Source organism: Fomitiporia mediterranea (assembly GCF_000271605.1).
Source record: "Fomitiporia mediterranea MF3/22 unplaced genomic scaffold FOMMEscaffold_5, whole genome shotgun sequence".
NCBI classification, from domain to species: Eukaryota; Fungi; Basidiomycota; class Agaricomycetes; order Hymenochaetales; family Hymenochaetaceae; genus Fomitiporia; species Fomitiporia mediterranea.
Genome location: NW_006760390.1, coordinates 1,783,510 through 1,799,790, shown reverse-complemented (window position 1 = coordinate 1,799,790; position 16,281 = coordinate 1,783,510). Strand labels below are relative to the sequence as shown.

Here is a 16,281-nt window from a genome sequence, read left to right as displayed (position 1 = left end):
CAATCATTCCCAAGAAGTAGTGGACGTGATCCCGCACAGCTGCGTTGCAGATAACGAGTGTGAATACTCTCAAGGATGCCAGTGTTACCTGTCCGGTTGGTATACCAGTGTGGCCAATCCTGGATCTTAGCATAGTAATTGAAAATTCTTGAATCCAGAGAACTAACCGAATAAAGGTCATAATATCGTGGATATCCCATAAGTTACTGGAACCCTGATTTGAAGTAAATTGAAGATGAAAGATTGAGGTATTGGTTACATCAGACCACACTTGAACGCACAATCGAATCCAACGGCTTCTGATAGAGTGGCCTCAGTTAACCGCATGCGAGTAATTGAGACTTTTTGAACACAACCCCCGCCCCCCCTTGTTTATTCAGATTGCGTTCTAAGTCAAGAAGATCAACTCAGAAGTAAGTCGCCCCTCCTCTCCGACTGTCCGGCCTCCATACGAGCGGAATGGCTGCCGAACTGCATTGCCCTTTTCTTCCGGCCACTGGCCAATTCAAGTCCGACCTTTCGAGAAGCAAGCCGAAGAAGCATTTTATCCCCGAGTCCAAGCGGCAATCGTGGGTCTACTTTGTGATGTACTGGAAGCTTTGCGAGGAAGTTGACGACCGAGAGTGAGAGAAAGGGGTGCCTTGCTTCCTTGCCATGCGATGATATAATGCGATCGTCTCTCCCGAGATTTCGCTTTGGGATGCGATCTATCTCGAGTTGGAGCTTTAACATGATGTTGTGAGTTAGGTATCACACGTATATTGATTGACCTAACCTCTTCAATGACTGCCCGCCAGCCACCCGATGTGTATGCAGTCCGATGTCTCCCGTACCCTCCAAGAAGCTCATCCGATCCAAGTCCATTAATCTGATCGGAAGTTAATATACCGTAGAGATCATGAGTAAATATCTACGTACAAGAACGCGAGCTGTACTCGTATATGGAACCCTCTCTCCATTGAGTTCGGTGCGAACATAGCCAATCCCTCGAGACGCAAAGTAAAGGGCAAGAGCCAAACTCTTAGCTAACATCAGTTCTATGACCGGAGACAACAGAATGGAAGTGCTTACCAGGTCCATCACTGTTCTACATGGATACATTAGATTTTCGACGACCGTCCGATATTGTGAGGTTTCCTGAATCCCTTAATTAGTTGTGGAATTCTCGAATTCTAGTAGGATAATCACCTCGAAGGTCACGTCCACTTCCACCTTAACTCTATCAGTAAATATTTAATATACTTTAACGTGAATGAACTGCTACACTCACGAAATTCCACTGCCGATGAGGACAGAGTGCTCGCAGCTCTGCCAGTTCTTCCAGTCCAGTAATACGGTCCGGCACGAGATACGACTCGAACGTCCCGTTTTTCTGTCCGTTCACTCGTGCGTCTGAAACGCCGTGATTTTGTGGCTGTTTTCGCCGTGTTTTGATATTTTCGCTACTTTCGCTCCTGAGTTGGATTTTACGAGGGTTCTCGAATGCAACGTTAAGTAGATCTATGGGTTCGTCTTTGGGTATGTAACTGGAAAAGGGCATTGTCATCACCGTACAATAATAAAGTGGTGCTCGCTTACGAGTCAGCTAAATATGCTAGAATGGTGGAATCTATGCCGCCGGAAAACAGTACTGCAACTCTTGCGTTGCCTTTTTCTCTTGAATTCGGAAGAACCGTGATCAAGTTATTTAGTATCTGGGACTAAATGCACTCACACGTGAAATGGGATATGTTGTACCATGAATCGGACACTACGGCTGAGCTCATTTAATAGGTTCTCGACGTCGTCCGTTAAAACGGGTGGAATTTCCGTGAGCGAATCTACGAGCGGGGAAGCTTCAGAGATGGATTTGTTGACTTCTACGGGTGCGCTCTTCACAGGTAGATTAGCATGTAATCCAAATTCGTAATATTCCAATAATCTCACAAAGTCGACAACATTGCTTGCATGCGCTCTTCGAGGAATCGTCCGAATGACTCGGCTAGCATCCCCGCTCTAAGGAAATAATAGTTAATACTGTTCATTATGCACTCGCGATCGAATATACGAAGATATACCTCAGCTGCGTGCCAATTTCTAATATCTACGCAGTACAATTCTTCGGTCCCCACTTCTTCCAGAGGATACGGTGTATTCGATCCTGCAGATACTGATGCAACCAGAAGAACAGGATTTTGAGTCGTCGGCCTGTGAATGAGAAGGGACCTGCGACCAAGCGGATCTCGCCCGAAGAATATTGTGTCAGTCGTTTTCTGCAATTTTCCGCATTGAGAACTGTGAATCGGACTTCAGACGAACAGGGAGCTAACGTGGTAGTAAGAGAATGCGTATCTACATGTACACGTCAAAGTGTAGACTCCTGGATATAACAAATTACTTACGGTCCCTCGATAGATTGTAGGACGCTCGATAACTCTGCTTCAGGGATTTGAAGGGCTTCAATTTTCTGAAACAGTTTGATGCCGTCATTCTCAGAAGGATCCACCTGAAGATCGAGTTTGGGTGGGTTAGAAGTCCAGGTATCTCAGTCTGGAACGTGGCTAACCTCCAAGCCTTCGAAGACCTGGATAGAATGTCAGCCTGCTGATGACTCGCGGTTGTTGGTCATATCCAGGATACAAACTTCACCGTTCCAGCAGAATACATTTCCTTGGTTTTGATGCGGTTGAGTGACCAGCTCGTCACCCCGAAGCCTCAGTTCGCTAGCAAAGAAACGGATGTCAAGCCGAATCTCCTTGTCCGAGTACATTGCGAATTGAATGGTGTCTTGTGCATCTGGACCTAAATTATCGTGAATAACATGACCGCTAGGTTCGATTCTCTTTATTTTAAGCTCACTTACCGCGAGCAGAGTTTGCTATTCTGATTGATTCCCACATAGACTCGAAGTCTGTTGTACATGTCTGACGATTGACTGCCAGTAAAATTCCACACATGGTGGATAAAGACAAGTAAATGGGGGCTCGAATAGGAAGGTCATTACTCGGTCGGCGTTTGCCTAATCAATAGTTTCACGAACTGAATATCCACTTTAAATTTGCGAACAGTGTACATTGTTTTCGTTCGATCTACTTTTACCTATACACACGAATGACCAGCTAACCCATCTCCGCGCTCTATATAACTCTAATAACGAGCGCAAAGAAAATTTATTTATCGGAGAAATTAAGCATTGTAACTCGATGAAGAAACATTGCCACCACGGCCCGTCCAGTTGACGTCTGGCAATCACTAATCAGTAAATGATGGAAAGTCTATGGCAGAGAATTGGCTTACGGATGTCTTCTCCAGCCTTCAACTTCGCGTTCTCCTTGCCAGGAAGAACCTTGAAAGTATGAGCACCAAAGTAATCACGCTGATACCAACAGTTAGTAACGGACTACGTCAATAATTCAGCTGTACTAACCTGAGCCTGCAGAATGTTAGCAGGTACAATGTCACTTCTATAACCATCGAAGAATGCAAGAGCAGTGCTGAAGGCCGGGGTCGGTACGCCCCAAAGGACAGCCTGTGCGATCACACGTCTCCAACCAGGCTGAGCCTTGTGAGCAGCTATCAAAATATTCAGCCAACCATATTCACACAAAAAATGCCTTTCAGTGGAGGCACATACCTTTGTTGAAGAAATCATCGAACAAGAGAGATTCCAGATTAGGAGTTTTCTCATATGCCCGAGTGATATCGTTTAGGAACACAGACTAACGCCGTTGTGAAGATCATCACATCACATCAGTAGCGAAGTTCTGCGTACTTTAATAATGCACCCTCCTCGCCAAATCCGAGCAATACCGGCATAGTTCAGATTCCATTTGAGCTGAAAGCAGGCTCCCCAAAATTAGTCGGGTCATTAATTATTCACGTAGAACCGTACCTCTTTCGCAGCTTCCCTCATGAGCATGAAGCCCTGAGCATATGAAATGATCTTAGAGGCGTATAGTGCTTGCTCAAGGTCATCAATGAACTGCTGTTTGTCACCACGGAATGTTTCTTTCTGAGGACCAGAAATGATCTTGCTTGCGCGAGCACGTTCATCTTTAATTGCGGAGAGACAGCGGGCAAAGACAGCCTCGCCAATGAGAGTTACTAGAACATTATTAAGCGCCATGAGGAAGGAACCAAACATTAAGTGTCACATACCTGGAGTACCATAATCAAGGGCAGATATGGCAGTCCATTTTCCCGTCCCCTTTTGCCCGGCCTTGTCAAGAATCTTGGTTACGAGGGGCTCGCCATCATCATCCTTGAAGCGAAGAATATTTGTGGTGATTTCAATCAAGAAAGAATCCAGAACACCCTTGTTCCAATTTTCAAAGATTGATGCAATTTCGTCTTCGTGAAGTCCTAGCCCACGCTTCAGTATATCATACGCCTCTGCAATGAGTTGCATGTCTCCATATTCGATACCTATAATGTCTAATTAGAATGAGATGGTACACGATAGAAATGTATATTTACCGTTGTGGACCATCTTAACAAAGTGCCCGGAACCGCTTTCCCCCATCCAGTCGCAACAGGGCACGCCTTCAACTTGAGCGGCGGCGGCCTGGAAAATGGGCTTGATTGCTGGCCATGCTTCAGGCGAACCACCGGGCATGAGGGAAGGTCCATGACGAGCTCCCTCCTCACCGCCAGAAACGCCACAGCCGATAAACTGAAGACCCTTCGATGCGAGGTACTTTGTGCGTCGGTCGGAGTCAGGGTAGTGAGAGTTACCTCCGTCAATTATGATGTCACCTTGTTCAAGATGCGGGACAAGCGCATTAATAAAGTCGTCAACGGCGCTGCCAGCCTTGACGAGCAAGATGATTTTCCTTGGTTTCTTGAGCTTTGCAACAAGCTCCTCGATGGAGAATGCGCCGACAACCTTTGTTCCTGAAGAAAGAGTGAAAGGCAGGATGATTTGTAAGAAGGATGACGCGCATATAAGGAGTGCTGAATCACTGCACCTTTTGCTTCGTTATCCAGGAAGTGCTGGACTTTGCTGGTTGTGCGGTTGAAGGCAACAACGGTGAATCCCTTGTCATTCATGTTAAGAATGAGGTTTTGACCCTGTATATGCGCATGTCAGGACAACGCTCGTCGTCGTCGCGTCGGGACACGGTGATGAAGGGATGACGCACCATGACAGCGAGGCCGATGAGACCGATGTCGCCACTGCAGACAGCAAGCGGTATTGAAAACATATTAGATGAACTTGCATGCAGAACGACTTACACTGCTCCGGACATTGTGCACTATAAAATTTAGCGGCGAAGATTGAGGACGTGGCAGTGGACGAGGTCTGAGATGTGAGTGTACGCGATGGTGGCGATAGAGATTAATAATATTCACCTCCGGCCGTGCTTGGCCGTTGCGGCCCGCGACCGACGCGTTTGTCCCACACCTCTTGTCTACTCTCCGTCGATTCATCGAATTCAACTGCAAATCCGATGCAAATGACACCGTCGGCGACCATCTGCCAACGAAAGACACGTCGTATGTCACCTCGGGGCCTTACATTTCGGGCAGATCTCGAGACGGGCACGGCCAGACCGCGAAAATAAAATCAAAGAAGATATTTATTATTTATCGTTGCCTTCACGCGCGCAGGTCGGAAGATGCATGACGTTGGCTCGTGGAGTCCGTGTCTCTTTGACTTTCTTATTTATTTTCGGTCTTCCCTTGGCCATTCCGCTCATGCGTTGAGTCCGTTCCTCATCGTTCTCGACGCCTACCCCTCCTTTCTCTCGTCACCCTCGGTCCTTGGTCTCGAACATGCGCTGCTCGGGTGGACTGCTCTTCAAGGGTCTGGTACTCTTGCTTCTCTCCCTCACAGCTCTCGGCTTTGACTTCTCGTTCACTTCACCTACTTCCTGCGACAACCTCAACATCTCATGGTCAGGTACGTCAGTCTTCTCAGGCTTGCTGCTCCTTTTGACCCATCGTTCCCGCAACTCAGGTGGGACGGGACCCTTCTCGCTACTTATCACGCCGGTAAGCATGCGCTATGCGTCGTAACTAGCTACTCTATTTATATACTCTCCATGTCGTCTAGGCTTTCTATGTTCCTCAGAACATATCCATTCCAGATTCAGCATTCGATCCGAGCTCAGGCAATGGTCTCTTCTCAGTGCAGCTCAAGCTCCCTCCAGGACGCCAGGTTCTTCTCACAATGTCTGATTCAACGGGCTTTGAGGCAGGGGGGACGTCCGATATCTTGACTGGTCGGTGCCTCTCTCATTGTGTATTCTACATTGTCGAGACTTACTTTCCTATACCAGTTGGCTCGTCCGTTAGCGGCACAAATTGTACCTTGGCTGATGCCACGCCGGATTTTTTCTTCGAGCTGAATTCGGCTCTGCAGCAGTGCCGGTGAGATACTTCGCACAGTTATTTCCTATCGAACTCTTGTTCGAGGCTCATAATCTATGTTCTCAGGACATTCACATTTAGCGGATACGATAATGCGACACAGCCTGTTACAATTCTGGTATATCAATCATGTGCGACGTCATGGTATTTTGCTGCTAACAATAATTCTTCATCAGGGTTTGATTCCTCTTGGGCAATCGTTCAGACTTCATCCTCCACGAGGACCGTCGACCTTTGACTGGATAGCCGATGTTTCAAACGGAACTACCATCACGTTCATTATGACTGATGCCTTGGGTAGGCAAGGAGGAAGTTCTGACCTCAGGGTATTTCAAAAAATTTGCTTGCCATATGCCATGAACTTGACTGACTACCGTATATTTAAAGACGGTTGGCATAAGCGATGATTCCTCGTGCATTAGTGCCTCATCGCCTCATTCGACTGGTAAATGATTTTCCTGTATCACTAGAACAGTCTTGTGAGCGCTACTTTTCTGTGAACAGCACAAGCGTCGTCAACGTTATCAGGTGGAGCGCAACCGACGCAAGCTGTCGATACGCACTCGGGTTCCAATACTGGCACCATCGCTGGTGCGACTGTAGGCGGGCTTGCAGTTGTCTCCCTCGCGCTTCTCGTGTCGTTTTGCTGTCTACGACGACGAAAACAAGCGAAGGATGACCTTCCGGGCCCTCATCGACCACCGATTGCTTTCATTGGTAGCCGGTCATCACGCATCTCGCGTGTTCGTAGCTCGCTCATTCCGTCTGGCGGTCGCGCACGACGCGCACACTCTTCATTTGACCTTCTCCCACCAGCTGCAATGCACGAGTCGTCCATGCGTAATTCGCCTCTTCATCAATCGGTATTACCTGTTGCCGAGGATGATTACATACTAAGCCCGTATATCCTTCCATCTGATACTGAAGCTGTTGATGGTCACTCTGGACGATACTCCGAGTCTTACCCGCGGGCTCCGCCTCGCTCAGTACCACATTCTCCGATTGGTGGTGCTATAGGTTACGCTCAGTCACATAGCCGATCGCATTCCCGTTCAGAAAGTGATGGTCATTTAAGTCCAAGCTCCCCATTCTCCAGTCCTTACTCCCAAGCCCATATGAGGAGTCCTTCCGTTCCAAGTTCCCCTACGTCTCCTGGTGTCACTTCACCGAAGGGATCAGTAAGAAGTCCCCATCGCCTAACGCCTCGCTTCATCCTGCACACGGATGCAGAGGATATGGGCAATTCAGAAGGAGAAGAGGCCGATGTAGTCGAGCTTCCTCCGCAATATACGGACCGAAGAGAATCCAATACGAAGCTGGATGACCACGTCAAGAGATCCGATCGCTCACCCAGCTGAGTAACCGACAGTTTTATCTGACTTTGTACTCTTTTTGTAATCCTTATCGCGATTTATCACATACACGCCTTGCCATATGTATTCCGTGTGTACCGTTCATTTAGATCTAGCCGTCCTGCATGCCAGTCTGTATTTTACCATTCATTCATTGATTCTTCCTTTCATTTCAGCTGTTGTTTTATTATTGGACTCAGTGGTATATAGTCCCACGTGTCTTTCAAAATTTTCCTTTTAGATTGTTTGTAAGGTTAAACACTCGAGGTCAGTATGGTGATTATCAAACTAAACGCTCGAGAGCGAGTAGAAATACAAGGATCGGGGCTTTGAGAGACTACAACTCAACAGGTGGCATCAAAAATAGATGAATGAGTGGGAGAGTTAGAAGGAGAGAAAAAGGAAAGCAAATAGCAACATTGGAAAGCAAACTGCAAAAAAAAATGGTAGAAAGAGCGACTCCACGGAATAATAAACAGCAAGATGCATCTATATGCATATCAGCACAACAGTATATCCTAAAAACTTCAGTCGAGCTGCGTTTTGCCAAATGCCTCGACCATGGCGTCTTCGTTGCGCCTCCCGCGATGCCTCCGACTCTCCTACGACGCTCGTCTTTGTTCGACGGATCGGAGAGCGCTAGGCAGAGCATAAGTTAGCTGCATAACATGTAAGTTCGATAACTGGCCAGCAGTCTCAGCATTTCAGCACTATTCACTATGTAATCGTCTTCAGAAACGGGCAGCATCATTGATGAAGAGATCTGCATGGATGATTCGTGCATTTCAGTTGGCGGAAGAAGGATGAATGGAGAGTGTGTGCAGCGCGCGCGACCATAGCAGGGATAAGCGAGCTGCAAACGCACCAGATGCTGTACTGGCATTTTCTCATTTGATCCACTGAGTGGCTCTGCAACGTCTCCGCAATACTCACTATCTTCAATATTCATCGGCTGACTGCACTGTCCGATTATGGTGTATGGCAACGTAGTTGCATATTGCAGTCATTAGAGTCCTGTATTTTGTATCGAATTGAGCCCGTTAGGCGTCTACTTTGCAGTGGGGAGTTGAGAACAATGCGAGGCTCTGGTCATCCGACCAAATATCTGCAAATCTATGCAGAGCATTTAAGCAACGTTGATGTGAGTCCTTCTCTTTCTCGCAAGTCATCATTCATTTCAAACGCTGATAATCCGAATAGTGCATTAAATTCCATCCTAACTCGCTATATCATATTATCAAGCGACGGGTTCAGAGCGACTGGACTTGTCGATTTTGGGATGCCCAAGGATATCCAAAAGGCATAGTTATGCATGTTTTCATTGGACATTAAGGTCCAATCATGCGCTCGCAATGGGCACACATGGCCACTATCTAGCAAGTGCGGAAGAAGATTTGGCCATCAACCTTTGGGCGGGCGAGTGCGCTTCACCAGAATTGTTGCAACTAGTACCAGAAATATCATATTTTCAATGTATGTGCCTTGCAACTGGTTACGTTGCGTTCAACAAGCAAACACTCTCCTTCCTTCGATAGCTCCGCCAGAAGATTCCCATCTGTGACCTATGTGTCAAGGTACACATTCACAAGTTGGGTAAAGACTCATGGACCTATATTAGGAGGGCATTCGTAACCCAGGAGTTTCTCGGACAGTCATCTCGTGTTAAGGCAATGGTTCTGAGGTTGTGTGTCTTCGTTCTATCTGACGAGTCATATTAGTTGTTTGCTCAGCTGTGTCTGGAAAGATTATGGTCACTTTTTTGGGGGTATTTTCATCTCCAACCCCCTACCAAAGAGCTTGCTGACCCGTGTGTGGTGATAGAGACTAATGATACACACCTCCGTCTGGTGTCGGCTGTCGAGGCACGCGAGCGAAGCGTTTGTCCCACGTATCCTGTCCGCTCTCTGCTAATTCATCGAATTCAACAGATTCCAACTGCCGATCCCTCGTAGTGACACCATCGGCGACTATCTGTCAACGAGAAGGTGCATTGCATGTCACCTCACTGCCTCGCGTTTGGACAGTTCTCGAGACAAATGGGGCCAGACCGTGAAAATGAAATTAAAGGAGATATTTAACAATGCCTTCTCTGTGTTCTCTCGGCCGTTCTGTTCATGCGTTGAGCCCGTCCTTCGTTGTTCTCGGTGCCTACCTCTCCTCACACTCGTCGCCCTCAGTCTTGATTTGGTCTTGAACATGCACTGCTTAGATCGACTGCTCTTCAAAAATCTGGTGCTCTCGCTTCTCTCCTTCACAGCTTTCGGCTTTAACTTCTCGTTCACCCCACCTAGTTCCTGCGACAATCTCGATATCGTGTGGTCAGGTACGTCTGTCTTCTCAGACTCGCCGCTCTATTTGACCCATCGCTTCCGCAACTCAGGTGGGACGAGGCCTTTCTCACTACTTATCACACCGGTTAGCATGCGCTACACGTCGAAACTAACTGCTCCATTTATATCCTCTCCTTGTCACCTAGGGTTTCTATGTTCCCCAGAACATTTCCATTCCAGATTCGGCATTCGATCCGAGCTCAGGCAATGGTAGCTTCTCAGTGCAGCTCAAGCTCCCTCCAGGGCGCAAGTTCCTTCTCACAATGTCTGATTCAACGGGCTTTGAGGCGGGAGGGACGTCCGATATCTTGACTGGTCGGTGCCTCTCTCATTGTGTATTCTGTACTGTCGAGACTTACTTTCCGACACCAGTTGGCTCGTCCATTAGCGGCACAAACTGTCCATTGGTTGATGCCACACCAGATTTTTTCTTCGATCTGAACTCGGCTTTGCAGCAGTGCCGGTGAGATGCTTCGCAGTTACGTCCCATCGTCAAACTTGCTCATTAATATTCTCAGGACGTCCACTTTTAGCGGATACGATAATGCGACACAGCCTGTTACAATTCTGGTATATCAGTCATGTCCGACGTCATTATATTTCGCTGCTAACAATAATTCTTCACCAGGGATTGATTCCTTCTGGGCAATCGTTTGAACTTCTTCCTCCACAAGGGCCGTCGACTTTCGACTGGATAGTTGATGTTTCTACGGGAACTACCGTCACATTCATCCTGACTGATGCCTTGGGTAGACAGGGGGGAAGTTCTGACTTCAGGGTATTTTTAAACATTCGCAATATGCCAAGAAATTTCACTGATGACCGTATTTTTAAAGACGGTTGGCATAAGCGCTGACTCCGCGTGCATTAGTGCCTCATCGCCTCATTCGACCGGTAAATGATTTTCCTGTATCACTAGAACTGTCTTGCGAACGCATTTTCTGTGAATAGCACAAACGCCGTCGGCATTATCGTCAACATTATCGTCAGCGTCACCAAGTGGAACTCAGGCGAGGCAGACCGTCGATACGCACTCGGGTCCGAATATTGGCATTATAGTTGGTGCGATTGTAGGCGGGCTTGCTGTTGTCTTCCTCGCACTTCTCCTATCGTTTTGCTGTCTACGACGACGAAAGCAGGTAACGGATGATTTTGCAGGCCAATATCGACCACCAATCGCTTTCATAGACAATCAGTCATCACGCATCCGCGCGCTCATTCCTGCCAGCGGTCGTGCACGGCGCACACATTCCTCAGTCGACCTTGTTCCGCCAGCTGCAATGCGCGATTCATCCATGCATAATCCGCCTCTCCATCAATCGATGCTGCCCGCTGCTGAGGACGATTACATACCGAACCCGCATATCATTCTTTCTGACGCTGAAGCTATTTACAGGCACTCTGGACGATACTCCGAATCTTACCCGTGGACGCAGCCTCACTCTATATCGCATCCTCCGACTCGTGATGCTATGGGCTACGCTCAGTCACATAGCCGATCGCAATCACAGTCAGAAACCGACGGCTTCTTAAGTCCAGGCTCCAGGCTCTCTAATCCTTACTCCTTTGCCCATGCCAGGAGCCCATCTGTTCCATATTCGACAAGCCCTCCTGCGTCTCCTGGTGTCACTTCGCCGAAGGCATCAACTAGACAAGCACATCGGATAACGCCTCGCGTTGTCCAGCACACGGATGCAGAAGATGTGGGCAGCTCAGGAGAACAGGCCAACGTAGTCGAGCTTCCTCCACAATATACGGACCGAAGCAACATAAATGCAATGTTGGACGATCGCGTCAAAGGATCTGATCGCTCACCTAAGTGACTATACTCTTTTGGTGACACTTATTGCGATTTATCACATACCCGTATTGTTGTACTTATTCCGAGTGGACCATTCCTTGAATCCTGACATCCTTCATGCTAGTCTGTTATCTATTGTTCATCCATTGATTTTCCTTTCCTTTCAGCTGTTGTTTTACTATTGAACTGAGCGGTTTGTAGTCCTACATGTCTTATATAGTCTTCCATTTAGATAGTGAGTTTAAGCACTTGAGGTCAGTACGATGATTATCAAACTAAACACTCGAGAGCGAGTAGAAATACAAGGATTGGGGCTTTGAGAGACTACAACTCAACAAACGACGACAAAATTAGATCATGGTGGGAATTAGAAAGAGGAAAAGGAAATCAAATAGCAACATTGGAAAGCAAATGTGAAAATCACTGCAAGAAAACGGTAGAAAGAGCGACTCCACGGAATAATAAACAGCAAGATGCGTCTATATGCATATCGGCAACAGCATATCCCAAAAGTTTCAGTCGAGTTGCGTTTTGCCAAATGCTTCGACCATGGCGTCCTCGTCACGCCTCCTGCGATGTCTCCTACGACGGTCGTCTTTGATGACTCGCTCTATTCGCCGGCGCACCTTGGTATGAAGCTTCGGATCGGAGAGTGCTTGGCGGCAGCGATAACACGCAAGTTCGATACTGGCAAGCAGCCTCAGTGTATCAGCGCTATTCATCGTCTACGAACAACGTCTTAGATATACAATCAATCGGTAGGGATAGGATGACGTACATTTAACGACCACGATACAACGCTTGCGCCTTCAACACACGAGATTACCACGAAGTTGCCTCGTTTTTCCGCTTGTAGGTCCGAACCCTAACGACACACCCAACTCTAGTTAGCAAGTCTCTTGTAAGGAGCTTGAACTTGAAAATACCTCAGAAAATTGCACCATAATCTTCCCAGACGCAGCTGAGCGAACAACTAAGTAGCATGACTCGTCAGTACCAACGAAGGCACGCGACCTCAAAACTGTTGCCCTTACCAACACGAGATGATTGCCCAATGAATTCCTGAGTTACGAATGCCCTCCCAAGATAGGTCCATGAGTCTTTACCCGACCTGCGAATGTGTACCTTGACACATAGTTCACGGATGGGATCCTTTTGTGGCGGAGCTGTCGAGGCAGATGAGTTAGTTTGTAGAATGCAACCTAACGAGTTGCACAGTACATACATTGAAAGTCTGGTATTTCTGGTACAGGTTGGAACAATTCCGGAGGGAGTGCACTCGACTGGGGAGGCGCAGAAGGCCCAGGTTCTTGAAGTTGAACAGAGTCTTCCGCGGAAGTAATGCTCGGGTCTACATCCATCTTTCCAGAAGTATATCAATAATACAAGCGTGTTGTTAGAGGTAGAAGTCAGCAGAATGCAGGAAGGTGTGAGGTAGAGAGAATGTCGTTGCGAGTCTAATGAGATGAGATGTGATGAGAGTTGATGTTGAACAAGTGCGCTCGTAATCGCAATAAAGGTGACGGAACGCGCTCGTCACACGCAGAGGCCACGATCGGCATAATTGACTTCCCAGTACTTTAACTAAATGCGAACAATACTATTGCTATAACTCCGACAGGGCGAGTAAATACATTTAGAAAGGGATATACAGGAACGTGTGACGAATGATAACACTATCATGGCAAGGAAGGTCCTGATACAAGGCATAAGTTACGCGGTGTAAATTGTACATTAATAATCGGAGTCCGTTTTGTCGGGAACGTGGCGAGTAGGTCAGACCTGGAAAGCAATATCAGTACCTATGAGTATATAACAATTCTCGAATTAGAAGAACGTACGTTTCCATCCCATCCTCCTCAGCATGGTCTTTCCTGCTTAAAGCACCGTCCACACCATTGACGATACCATTTTCTCGAGGACCCGTTCGGCTCGTGGAACCTCCAGATCCCTTCACGTCCCAGCAGCGCACAGTCCAATCTGCACCACCAGAGACAAGGAGTGAGGATTCACTGCTGAATGCCATGGAATACACAGATGCTGTGTGTCCTGTCATTTTCTTCACTCGACGGCCAGAACCCAGGTCCCAAAGGTTGATGGCCAAGTCCTCCCCTGCACTCGCCAGATAGCGGCCATCTGGGCTCATTGCAAGCGAAGTTATTGGTCCCTGGTGTCCAATAAAGACACGCATAGCTGTACCCTTTTGAACGTCCCACAGCCGGCAAGTCCAGTCGCTTGAACCCGTTGCAAGATACAGCGAGTTTGGATGAAATTTCACGCACTGATTATGATGTTCAGCTTTGTACCAAGTTGGCTCCCTGAAAACAGAAAATACTCACATCAACATCACTTAAGTGTCCTGCATAAATTCGCAATGCAGATATTCGGTCCGATGACCAGAGCCTCGCAGTTTTATCTCGACTCCCCGTCGCGAAGTAGACACCCAAGGGGCTCCACTGTACATCCCACACAGGACTTTGGTGACCGCGATACGCAACTACGTTGCTCATGTCCTCCATAGACCATAATCGGACCGTGCAGTCAGCCGACGAAGATAGTAAGTATTGCGGAGGCGCTGCGGAGCCACTGAGTGGATCAAATGAGAGAGAATACACAGGGCCACTATGTCCTATTAGCTTGCGTGTCGTCCCTGCTTCCCTTTCACGGGTCTTTCTCAAGTGCGAAGCTGAAATATCTGCAATTAGACCAATAATACGTGGAATAGTCAGTCATACTGAAAACGTACGCTCACGAATGGCATTAGGGTCAAAGTCACTGCGCATGCCTCTCAGCTTCTCTTGCTTTAAGTTCCAAAGACGAATGTAGCTTTCCGCAAATCCAACGGCCATTAGGGAGGAATCTTGGGAAAATGTTGAGCATGGAACGCTGTACCCACGGTGTCAGCTCAGTTATCTACTCTGTAAATGCTGGAACTCACCCATCTCCAACATCAGTCATAGTATAGCAACAAATGCTGGGCAGAGCCCTTGCTCGTGCTGCAGCAGCTTGAGGACTACTGCTATCCTTTTCAAGGGTTAATGCAGATGGCTCGAGCTTTATCTTTTTTCGGGCGTCGCGGATACGCTCTACTTCCCGCTTTACATCCATAGTCTTGAAACTTGGTGGTAAAGGTGGCATATCAGATGGTTGCGGAGAAATGAGATCAGAGGAAGTCGAAGGACGAAGGTCTTGAGCTGTCAATTCACGTTCCGAACCAGCCAACACTTGCTCTCGATAAAAACGCTCTACTTCGCTCTGGAGACCCTCGTCAATAGGAGGGGGACCAAGCTTCACATCGCCCTTTGATGCATTGTAGGCAGCTGCGTCTACTAAGGCTCGTTTATCGGTTGCCCCCGCTGATTGAGGAACTACCGAGGACAGCAATCCCGTAGACTCTTCCCAAGCATATGAAGGAACTACTGTCGTACTGGATGAGGTAACTGATGAAGAATGAGCAACACAAAGATAACCACAGTAAGAAAGACCAACCGTCGAACTGCAGGTGATTGTTTACGACTCTCATTATTGCTGCGCGACCACGCTTCCCCCTTTCACCAGTAAATCCTTCACCTACACCAGTACCTTCTCCACCAACTCCTTCTGTCAACCAGCCAACCAGTAGGTTGAAGCCAGATCGACTCATGCGCAATACATATTTTTCGTTGCGAAACCTTTGGGCCAATTCATCTTGTTGTACATGCGATGGAAGTAGAAGGGTGGAAAGTCGGTGCAATGTTTTGCTATGCCAAGGAGCCAGAGATGGAGAGAACTTCTTGAAGAACTCCAGACCTAGGAAATAAGATCCTCAATATGGAGAAAGAAGTAGAGTTGTTTGATTGAACATACTAGCATCGCGAAACCCGAGCTGAATTAAGTCTAGATAGAATTGACAGAAAATGGGGAATAGAATAGGTCTGAATTCAGGCTGTAGATTTGCATGATTAAATAAGCCACAGCGGGAAGCAAACAGAACAGATACATACACGATACATGTCCAGAGAACCATCCACCCACGTCTCCAAATCTCTGAATCCCTCATGTTTGTCTGTTGGATCGAGTGAAAGGATTTCATCTGCTCCACCAGGCTTGATCGTTTCCAATAGTTGAGAGACACTCGGTGTTGTCACCCCACCGCTCTTGAGGCTCTGCATCGTCACCTTGGCGTCAGCGAGGGCATTCTCACCAGGTTTGTCGTTCTTCTGCCAAAACGGAACGAGATGTTTTCGCAGCTCTGCATCTGACACCGTCGGTTGAGCTGGTTCAGGGGAAGCGTTGGCATCACTGTCGGTAGGGGGACTAGGTAGTCCCAATGCTTCTCGAAGAGCACGTTCCGCATCAGCATGTCCTCGTTGGCGCAGGAAGTCAAGCACCATCTGGTCGACATTGGCGGATTCATTCTGGGCTGCAGCGTCCTGAGTTGCGGCAGCAGGTGGTGGAGACGATTCTG

General features: G+C 47.7%; 6 protein-coding genes across 6 annotated transcripts; 2 read left to right on the top strand and 4 right to left on the bottom strand.

Moving 5' to 3' along the window:
* Window positions 1–370: 370 nt before the first annotated feature.
* On the bottom strand, window positions 371–2,936 carry FOMMEDRAFT_167293 (uncharacterized protein; the record flags this gene model as incomplete). The annotated part of the gene is made up of 14 exons (XM_007265549.1): window positions 371–723; window positions 776–868; window positions 919–1,020; window positions 1,072–1,137; window positions 1,189–1,212; window positions 1,271–1,526; window positions 1,579–1,656; window positions 1,715–1,995; window positions 2,058–2,252; window positions 2,310–2,331; window positions 2,382–2,485; window positions 2,546–2,563; window positions 2,624–2,781; window positions 2,843–2,936. 14 exons carry the CDS (start codon window positions 2,934–2,936, stop codon window positions 403–405), a joined length of 1,812 nt encoding a protein of 603 aa, XP_007265611.1. The 3' UTR covers window positions 371–402.
* Window positions 2,937–3,165: 229 nt separating this feature from the next.
* Window positions 3,166–5,183, bottom strand: FOMMEDRAFT_83239 (6-phosphogluconate dehydrogenase; the record flags this gene model as incomplete). The annotated part of the gene is made up of 10 exons (XM_007265548.1): window positions 3,166–3,221; window positions 3,277–3,355; window positions 3,407–3,552; window positions 3,614–3,698; window positions 3,752–3,814; window positions 3,872–4,083; window positions 4,138–4,404; window positions 4,456–4,872; window positions 4,947–5,049; window positions 5,121–5,183. The coding sequence occupies 10 exons, from the start codon at window positions 5,181–5,183 to the stop codon at window positions 3,166–3,168; spliced, it is 1,491 nt and encodes a 496-aa protein (XP_007265610.1).
* Window positions 5,184–5,754: 571 nt separating this feature from the next.
* On the top strand, window positions 5,755–7,709 carry FOMMEDRAFT_133358 (uncharacterized protein; the record flags this gene model as incomplete). Its single annotated transcript, XM_007265547.1, has 8 exons — window positions 5,755–5,881; window positions 5,939–5,973; window positions 6,035–6,203; window positions 6,261–6,351; window positions 6,418–6,469; window positions 6,528–6,677; window positions 6,739–6,796; window positions 6,856–7,709. The coding sequence occupies 8 exons, from the start codon at window positions 5,755–5,757 to the stop codon at window positions 7,707–7,709; spliced, it is 1,536 nt and encodes a 511-aa protein (XP_007265609.1).
* A 1,346-nt stretch (window positions 7,710–9,055) lies between these two features.
* On the top strand, window positions 9,056–11,856 carry FOMMEDRAFT_155130 (uncharacterized protein; the record flags this gene model as incomplete). Its single annotated transcript, XM_007265546.1, has 12 exons — window positions 9,056–9,176; window positions 9,239–9,260; window positions 9,322–9,387; window positions 9,448–9,591; window positions 9,632–10,026; window positions 10,084–10,118; window positions 10,180–10,348; window positions 10,406–10,496; window positions 10,552–10,603; window positions 10,662–10,811; window positions 10,870–10,927; window positions 10,985–11,856. The coding sequence occupies 12 exons, from the start codon at window positions 9,056–9,058 to the stop codon at window positions 11,854–11,856; spliced, it is 2,175 nt and encodes a 724-aa protein (XP_007265608.1).
* Window positions 11,857–12,130: 274 nt separating this feature from the next.
* On the bottom strand, window positions 12,131–13,257 carry FOMMEDRAFT_19325 (uncharacterized protein). The gene is made up of 5 exons (XM_007265545.1): window positions 13,060–13,257; window positions 12,869–13,000; window positions 12,761–12,807; window positions 12,613–12,699; window positions 12,131–12,559 (listed from the first exon to the last, which is right to left on the bottom strand). Exons 1-5 carry the CDS (start codon window positions 13,193–13,195, stop codon window positions 12,350–12,352), a joined length of 612 nt encoding a protein of 203 aa, XP_007265607.1. The 5' UTR covers window positions 13,196–13,257; the 3' UTR covers window positions 12,131–12,349.
* A 198-nt stretch (window positions 13,258–13,455) lies between these two features.
* On the bottom strand, window positions 13,456–16,267 carry FOMMEDRAFT_121449 (TFIID and SAGA subunit). The gene is made up of 8 exons (XM_007265544.1): window positions 15,818–16,267; window positions 15,681–15,759; window positions 15,324–15,623; window positions 14,773–15,274; window positions 14,611–14,720; window positions 14,174–14,520; window positions 13,676–14,115; window positions 13,456–13,616 (listed from the first exon to the last, which is right to left on the bottom strand). The coding sequence occupies exons 1-8, from the start codon at window positions 16,205–16,207 to the stop codon at window positions 13,514–13,516; spliced, it is 2,271 nt and encodes a 756-aa protein (XP_007265606.1). The 5' UTR covers window positions 16,208–16,267; the 3' UTR covers window positions 13,456–13,513.
* Window positions 16,268–16,281: the final 14 nt, after the last annotated feature.